The sequence below is a fragment of the Pteropus vampyrus genome, unplaced genomic scaffold (genome assembly GCF_000151845.1).
Source record: "Pteropus vampyrus isolate Shadow unplaced genomic scaffold, Pvam_2.0 Scaffold317, whole genome shotgun sequence".
In the NCBI taxonomy this organism is placed as follows: domain Eukaryota; kingdom Metazoa; phylum Chordata; class Mammalia; order Chiroptera; family Pteropodidae; genus Pteropus; species Pteropus vampyrus.
Window position 1 is genome coordinate 70,751 of NW_011889098.1, and position 9,295 is coordinate 80,045.

Consider the following 9,295-nt stretch of genomic DNA (forward strand, 5'->3'; position numbering starts at 1 on the left):
TCACAAAACTCAACAGGATTAACTTTATTTCTGAGATCTTTGGAACTGAGGGAGAGAAAGTGTTTTAGGTGCTTACGCAGACAGATCCACATATCTGTACATGTCTACAAGATGACTTTCTGTAGGAACTTGTGGTGGATCAGTGTGATGGGGAAATAAACCTCTGAAACTGGGTCGAATAATTAAAACAAAACCTTCCTCTTTGGGAGTGTTTTCTTTTGGTCAGTGAGATCATACACTGTATCATTCTTCTTAATTATATCACAACCATTTTTCCAAAGACATAAGTATTTTCCACAAAACAAGAGTTTTAACTTCTGAGTTAAGGATAATTTTAGATTTCAGAAAAGTTGCAAAAGTAGTACTGAGTTCAGGTATACCCACACTCAGCTTGTCCTAATGTTATTATCTTACATAACCATGAACAGTAATCAAAACTGCAAAATCTATTATCTAAACTATAGCCCTTATTCTAATGTTTGTTTTATTCTATAGTTTTCCCTTTTTCTATCTCAGGGTCCAATCTAGGTTCTGACATTGCATGTAGTCACATCTTCCTCATCTCCTTCAAAGACCAACAGTTCTTTGGTCTTTCCTTGTCTTTTATGAACTTGACACCTTTGAAGAATAGTGGTGGGTTGTTTTGTAGGGCACCCCTCAATCTGAGTTCGTCTGATGTTTTCTCATGGTTAGAATATGGTTTTGCATTTTGGGCAAGAATACCACAGAATCATTTGGTTAAGGATGATGTCTGCCAGGTTTTCCACTGTAAAGTTAATAGGCCCTCTTGCTATTAATACCTATTTTGGGGAGAGCATTTGATATAATGCAAATTCTGTTTCTCAAACTTTGACCCACTAATTTTTAGCATTTTTCCTTAGATCTTGCCTGCTACAATTATTACTATTTCCCTCCTCTTTTCCACATTTGTTGATTGGAATTTTTCTGTAAGATAGAGTTGTCCCTTTTCTATTTATTAATTCTATCATTTGTATCAGTATAGAATCAAGGGTATTTATATTATTCTATGTTATGAGCCAATAATGTCATTATGTTTTGTTGCTTAAGTCTATATCATGATTTAAATGGCAGAATAGTATTCCAACTACATGTCTGTGCCATGAATTATTGATCAAATTCTTCAGGGTTAGACATTCGGTTTGTTTCCAGTTATTTGATAATACTATTAATGATGTCTGACACACATAAATCTTCGAATTTTCATGATTTTTTTAATAAACTAGTTTTCTAGCAATGTAGTTATTGGAAGTTGGAAAAGTTTGTATTCGTAGTTTTAATCCAAGCAGCCGCCACTGTCGACACGTCGACACGAAAATCACAGTCCACACGCTCCACCCAGACTACCCAGCGTTAAGCAGAGGCAGTAGATTCGGAGCTCACGAAGGCCCCTGCCGGCAGGGTCATTTAGCGCAGTTGTCGTGAACACCACGGACAATAAAGTTATTGATGTTGAGACTTCCGGTAGGGGCATTTCTATTTCCGTTGGGGTCTATAGCCTTCGCCCTCTGCGACCGCCTCGCAACCGGAAATAATCGTAGCGGGTGTAAAGCCACGTCAGTCCTGATCTCAGTCCCGCCCACGCTGCGGAAGCGTTTCCGGGTCAGTTATCTCGGCCCGCCCCGCTGCCCGTGCAGCGCTGGAAGCCCCGGCTCTCCCGGAAGTGGCCCGGGCCTCTCTGTCGGGTCCCCACCGCCCCGCTGCTGCAGAGGGCCGCGGGGGCCGCGGCGATGGCGGAGGCGGCGCTGCTGCTGCCGCCCGAGCCGGCGGCGGAGCGGGACGCTCGAGAGAAGCTGGCCCTCTGTGATCGGAGACCGGACACCAAGGCGCCGCTGACCGATAGGCAGACGGACTCGGTGCTGGAGCTGAAGGCGGCGGCGGAGAACCTGCCGGTGCCCGCCGAGGTGAGGCGACGGGCGGGACCTGGGCCGCGGCGGCGGGGAGGCGGCTCCGGGACGTGCCCCGCGCGGGCGGACCTTGGCCTTGCGGACGCCGGCCCACGGTCTGCCTTCCCTGCCTCCTGGTCGCGGCGGCGGCGCGGGCGGGACAGGCCCCTCGCCGCCCCGGGCCGGCCGGCTCGCACTGCCGGCGGCCACCGCCTGTCCCCTCCGCGCGGGGCGGCCGGTGCCCGGCGTCCACCGGCACCCAGCCCTCCCCCTGCGGCGTGGACGGTTGGCCCGGAGCCTGGCCCCCGGCGCCCCCGGCGTCAGCCGAGGCACAGTCCTGCTGCCCACCGTCTCCCAGGCGGAGAGGGCACCGAGCCCGAAGTGCCCCGCCTGGGGACAGCCTCCTCTTCGTATCCATTTATCACCTCCCTAATAACCCAGCGTCCTTTTTCCGTGGGGACACTTGGGGAGCCCAATACTTGATCTTGGGTGACAGTTTCATTCACCGCACATTGAGCAGTGAGCCCTCGAGCGAGTGCAGGTCATGGGAGATCCGGTTTATTTGACCTGTCGCAAAGCAATAAAAATGAATTTTCCTTGAAAGCTGGGTCATTACGTTATTGGATAAGGCTGGTTGGCGGTTTCAGTGTCCACGTTTTTAATGCTCATCACCATTGGGATATTACGCGAGTTACTGCTTGCGTGGTTCTAGTCAGTCAGTTATAAAAGCAACAAGTACGTATCATAAACTCAGGTGTTTGGCAACCTTTTTCTAGTCGCGAGGGCCAGGTAAAGGAGGATTATTTTATTAGGGGTTATGGTTACTTTTGATGTCGGAAGCATTCTTTTTACACAGTGTAGAGTTGTGTCCAAGGGCAGACTAAGTTTAGAGACTTAAACTTCTTTTTCTGCCCTCAAACTTTAAACGTTAAAAACTTTGATTTGAAAGTTCCTTTTTTAATATATATATATTTTTACTTTGGGACGCTTTGGGTCCCTCTGTCCACCTCTGAGATTCTGTGCTGGAAGATGGTCTGAAGTAAATGCGGAAGTAAGTGGGAATTTCTTTGGCGGGGCTGTCAAACAGAGTCTTTTATGGTCTGGATAATGGAAATTGTTTGCTCTATAAATATTCCAATCCGTTTGTCATTGATTTGGCCTGTTCCTGAAGCAGGATGTTTGGACATCACAGCACCTTGGGGGGAACGTGTTCTCCAAGAAATGTAACCCAGTTTGTTTTTATTGTCACAGGTCATACATTATTATCTCTCATTGAACTTAAAGGAAGGGGTTTGGAGTGAAGTAAATGGAATCTTCATTTTCACCCCATTGGTTCATATCTATGCATTGCAGTACCTGTCATTCGTCTCATGCGGTCATTTAACACATACGACATGCCTGCTCTGGGCTAGGAATTGGGGCTAGAAAGGGAAGTAAGAAAGACATGGTCCCTAGCCTCGTGGAGCTGACGATCGTGATGATCATGAGCATGTTAAAAAGAACAAAGAAAGTGAATTCAGACGACGATCCAAGAGGCAGGGAAAATAAAACAGGACGCTATGGCACAAAGGATGATGCGTGCGTGCCCTTTAGCTGAGGCGGAAGGCCTTTCTGAGAAAGTAGCAGTCTGAGGCGTGAATTCATGATGGAAAACAAGAAGCCAGCCTTGCAAACTACAGGAATAACATTCCAGCTGGAGGAAAAAGCAATGGGGGGTTGAGCCTGACAAGTTCAGGCATTCAGTGAGTGTCTTCTGGTCCGTGCAGCCTCGGAATTGGATCCCTGTGAGAATGACATGTTGTTTACCCGTCCTGGAACCTTTAAGCGGGGGTTCTCATTGCTCCTTAGCCCTTAAACAGCCCTCATTTCCCCTTTACCGAAGTGTTTTCTGTGTCTGGTGGGAAAGCTTGGGAATTAAATTTTCTTTTCCCCTCTGTGACCACTTTTTCAACATTAGTGCTGAAAAAGAATGCCTCCTTTTTTATGCCTTCCAACCAGTATATCTCAAGGGATTTTCTGTAGTGTTCCACAATTTTCACGAGATGAATTTCTTTCTGGACAGCTGAAATTAGGCACGTTAGTCGAATAGCAAGAGTCTAGCTATCTCTTAGCAAATATCATAAAGCTGTCAACTTCTTCAGAAAATAGCTTTCTCTTTTATGAAGAGAACTAGTTGTATCTTGGAAAGGAGTTATACCTTTAATTTAGTGTTAGACAAGAGAATTTGCAGTCGAATATTAGACTGGTTTCTCATAGCCAGGGCGCACGTTTTAGTAGTGAGGGTCATTTTCTTTCAGCTGGACTTAGTAATTCTTGATAAAATGCTGAAATAATCTGCCCCGAAATTTACACGTAATTTACCATTACAGTTACTCCTAAAGAATGTGCGACCTCAGACATGGTGTTTAACTTTTCTGAGCCTGGTTTCTTATTTATAAAATGGGGATGATCATAGTCCTTATCTCATGGGGAGTCATGAGAATTAAATGAAGTCTTGTCTTTACAGTGCACATGGAATCTGCTTGCTTCCCCCACCCCCAAATGATTCACACTTTAAAAGAATAGATTAGAATCTTATGATCCTGAGCTTAGGTTCCTTGAGGAAGGTTTTAGGACTCCATCTATACCTCTTCATTGATTTGCCCTAGAGAAAGTAACATCAGATTTCATTTAGGAATGAATCGATTAGATTGATAATAAAAGTGATTTTCCCCAGCCCAGAACTGTGCAAGAAGTTGGGGAGAGAAAGGTATATTTGCTTGTTTTTTTCCTGGACCTGTCCAGCTGGTCAGGCAAGTCTGGAGAGTTTATTGTAATTAGTGTTTATTGCGTTGGTGTCCCCAATGGCCTAAACTATACAGCAGCTCTCGGACTGCCAGCCAGGAGCTAGGTCTGTGCTCCTGTCTCTCTGGAGGTAAATGTCTGTGCCATCGGAAGCCAGTGTGAGTCAGAGGCTCAGTTCTCTTCACCTTGAGAGCGAGTGAGAGGTGGGAACGGGGCAGCGTGTGACACCAGGATGCCCCTTCATGATTCGCCATTCTGTTCCAGGTGCTTTGAGAAAGGAAGACAGCTGGGCAGATGTACCTAATGGGAGACTTTCTCAAGCTCTTCGAAAGCAACTTATTTTCTTACTGTAACCAGTATTTCTTAGCACTGGTTGCAGTATGGCTTCTCTCTCGCTTGGTTTGAGAGAAAATGTTTTGTATTAGTGAGACAGGGGTACAGGCCAGGAAGCCGCCTTCTGCGTCTGGGTTTTAAATGTCCTTATGATTGAAAAGTAGTTTGCATTTGCACATGAAGTCATCAAATAGAATACTTTTTCATATATTCAAGTTATTATGTTTGCTCACACTGTCTAGCTTACAAACTGTGCCTGGAATATCTATAGTACCTTCTCAAGTATTTGGAGTTTTCATGCAATCTTATTTTTAAAGTAAATTAGAAGATAAATATTTTTTGATTCAAACTGAGAACATGTGTATGACACGCCTGGATCCTTTTGACATGACAGTAGTAAATGTGTGGCACACCAAAAACACAGACAGTATTGGTGACCCTGCAATGTTGATACATTTATGGAAGTCAGGAAGCGTGTACTATCATTTAAAAAAATCAGTCTAAAGACTGAATTACAGAACAGGTTGTAAATATTATAAATTTCGACACTAAAAAGATGGTATAGAGGACAGAATTTGAGAGTAGGTATAGAAGAAAAAATTAAGGGTACTCATTTCTTCATTTTACATAATAGAGACTCTCAATAGATTGGTGAATTCAAACTCAGTATTGAACATCTGTATTGTAGAGTTACAGGGCGACCATCAAAAATATTGCATACAGTGAACTTGGTTAAAAGTGGAGAGTGGGAAAGGATTTTACTTTTAATTTTAACTCAAGGATTTGGAATAAAATACATGTTCATGTGTTTTGAATAATTTCTGTAAAAGAACATTGGTAACAACTGCAGATGATCTCTTTGGTTCATTCCACTTTTAAAGGTCTTCATTCTACCCTTAAATTCCTTAGAAATAGTTCTTAAATTATAAACACTGATATTGTCTCAGAGAAGAGGAGAAGGCAGACTTGCTTTTCATTTACTAATCAGTCTGTACTCCTGGGTTTTTAGAAAAACTAATGGGCCATTATAGTGTAATGACAATTAGAGAGTTATGAATTCAAAGAGTTAATTCCTCTCTTCCTTATAGTCTGTTGAAAGACAATTGAAAATGGTACATGTTAAATGAAAAAGGCTAAAGGTGTATAGTGTACTATTATTTGTGCTAGAAAAGGTTCACTTCCTTTTGTGTGTGTGTAGGTGGCTGAGAAAGGACGCGGGAGAGGCGAGGAGCTTCGGTGGTGGCCGCTGAGGAGGGACGATGGTCGGGGAGTGGGTCCTTGGGGAGGACACTTTTCCCTGAACGTCCTTTGAATTTTGTGAATTTTCTTTTAACCACACTTATATGAATAAAATTCATATATGAATAAAATTCATATAAGTGTGGTTAAAAGAACTGCTGTGTGTATTACAAATAATTCTGAAATGAGAGAATTTTTACTTTTTATTTGGAATTTGTTATATATTGCGAAGTACCAGATTTAAGTGGTGTAAGACCTCATGGACTCTCATGGGAGAATGTGATTATTACATGTCCGTTTCACTTTGCAAAACTAGTGTGTGGTTTCACAAGCAGGGGTTTGAAATTGATCTGTGTTACTTTTTAAGATACATTTATAATCTCCTTTTCTCAAAAGGAGTTGAATTAAATATAGGTATGGGTCTAGGTGGCATTGGAGGTCTGAGTTTTGTAAGGTCCTTTGTGTGTTTTCAGTATTTTAAGCGATTGCCCTAGGTTTATAACATCCTTCCTTAATTAGTCAGTCTGCCAGTAAGTATTATACTCGGACATGCATAAGAACCTTACAAGAGGATGTTCCCAATTCTTCCTTTCTCTATTTTGTGCTATTGTTGTCATGCATTTTATTTTTACATATGCTATAAACCCATAATACATTGCTGCTGTTTTTTGACATTTATCTTTCTGAATGATTAAAAATAAAAATGGTCATGTTTACCTTTATTTTAACCATGTCTTAGAGCTCTTCGAGATTTTTGTTTGTTTGTTTGCTGTTTTGTTTTTGTAGATCTAGGTTTCCATCTGGCATTATGTTCCATCTGTCCGAGGAACTTCCTTTAACATTTCTTGTAGTACAGGTCTGTGGTCGATACATTCTCTCAGCTTTGTTTAAACAGTCTTCATTTCTTTTTCATTTAGAAAAGAAATTCCCACTAGGTAAACAATTCTGGATTGACAGTTTTTTCCTTTTATCACTTAAAAGATATTGCTTCATTGTCTGCTAATGTCTGCAGTGATTCTTATTTTTCTTTCTCTGTATGTAATGTGTCTTTTCTCCTCTGACTGCTTTCAAGATTTTCTCTTTAACTTTGGTTTTCAGGAGTTTGAATATGGTGTGTCTAGGGGTGTGTGTGTGTGTGTGTGTGTGTGTGTGTGTACTCTGCTTGGGATTCTCTGAGCTTCTCAGAGCTCTAGTTTGGTGTCTTTCATTATTTTTGGAAAATTCTCAGATATTATCTTTAAATATTTCTTCTACCCTGTTCTTTCTCCTCCTTTTGGGATTCAGATTACACATATATTCGGTCATTTGACATCACCCCACAGTTCTTGGATGTTGCATTCAGTATTTATTTTCCCACTCTTTCCTCTTTAAGGGTTATTTTTATTGACCTAGCTTCCAGTTCACTGATCCTTTCCTTAGCAGTGTTGAGTGTACTGGTGAGTCAGTCCACTGCAGGGATTCTTCATCTCTGTTACCATGATGTTTATTTCTAGCATTTCCTTTTGACACTTAAGGTTTTAATTTTTCTGCTGAAATTCTGTATCTGTGTATTTATTTTATTTATATTTTATACCAGAGTCTTTAACATTATTTAGTTATTTTAAATTCATTGTCTGATAGTTCTTTTATACTGGTCATCCCTGAGTCTGGCTCTGTTGAGTGCTTTGTCTCTTGACACTCAGTTGTTTCTTTCCCCCTAGCTTTTTAATGTGATTTTGAATAAATACTGGACATCGTGTGCAGGACGGTAGAGAATAAGGAAAATAGTACTGATGCCTGGAAACAAGAACGCCCCTCTGGTAGGTTGTTAGTGCGGGGAGGTGCGTCAGGTTAGCCAGGAGTTGTGCTAGGTTTGGGTTTTGTCGTCGCTCTGGTTTAGTTTCCCTTTGGCTTCAAATTCTCTGGCGTTACCTTTGCTTAGCATGGGGCTGGGTCACTGCAGGGTTTTCTTAACGTTGCTCCTGTACCCCAGCTTGGTGTGCCCTGTGCCTGAGTCTCGGGGTGTCTGTGCCTTTGCCCTCCCATAGCACGAGCCGTCTAGCCCGGAGTGGTGGTGGGTGGGAGGCTCCTGTCCTCCAGGCCTCAGCCTGGGGCGGGCCCTTTGCCCTGGGTTGGGGGTGGAGCTTTCTCTCTTACTGTCTCCCTCCTGGGTAGAGGCCTCTGACGATCCTGGCTGGGTTCTCCCCGGGCTTAGTGGTGTTTTCTTTTCCCTTCCCCCAGCACTGGCGGGTCCTCCTCTGCGCCCCAGGGATGGCAGGCTCTGCTGCCCTTGTTTCAGCGGATGGGCCTAGGCCCCGCCCCCACAGCGGTCTCCTTTCCTAGGCCGGCTCATTCCGTGGCACAAGCACCTGTGGGGGTCTCTGAAGAAAACTGTGAGTGGGTGGCAGCACCCCTCGTGTCTGTGCCTTCTGGGCATTCGACACTCCCCCCGCCCCCCCAGCCTTTAGCAATTTATAAGAAATTTTAGCAGAATTCTTACCTATTTGAGTGGTGCTTGTCATTTCTTTCCCCGTGATCTGCCACAGGTGAGCCTGTGCTGGCTTCTGTCTCTCCCCGGAGCTGCCCATCTTTCATAGATTTTAAGCTACTTCATTATTCTGTGACCTCTGCCCTCTGATGGGTTCAAAATAGTTACGATTTTGTAGGTTATTTGTTTTTTTTCTCATTAGGGTGCAAGCAACACTGTCTAGCTTTCTTTACGTTAGCCTAGCCGTGTGCTTTCTGCTGTATGTTTCAAATTTAAGCCTATTCAATGCCTCTCTCCCCTTTGCCCATTAGATATTGTAAACAGGGCAGAGAGGATTATGTGTTTGAATTTCTCCATGGTCTGTTCATAGAGAACTAAATTTTACTATTAATAAAATGTGATTTTGTAAAGGTGGGTTACGGGCTATACTGTTCCCAAGAAGCAGGATCGAGTCTGATGTATAAATCTGTTCACCGTGTTGCTGCTGGTAAAGAGGGGTGATGATATGATGCTCGTTGGGTGTCTGCTCTGTGGCAGGCGTTATGCGGAGTCCAGGGAGCGTCATCTC

The 9,295-nt window shown here is 43.4% G+C and overlaps 1 protein-coding gene across 1 annotated transcript in view; it reads left to right on the forward strand.

Annotated features, from left to right (window-relative positions):
* Positions 1-1,622: 1,622 nt before the first annotated feature.
* The window catches only part of COG3 (component of oligomeric golgi complex 3), a 55,133-nt gene continuing 47,460 nt past the window's right edge, over positions 1,623-9,295 (forward strand). Inside the window, exon 1 of the mRNA XM_023521802.1 lies at positions 1,623-1,922. Coding sequence (XP_023377570.1) covers positions 1,749-1,922 — 174 coding nt within the window. The 5' untranslated portion in view covers positions 1,623-1,748. The remainder of the gene's footprint in view (positions 1,923-9,295) is intronic.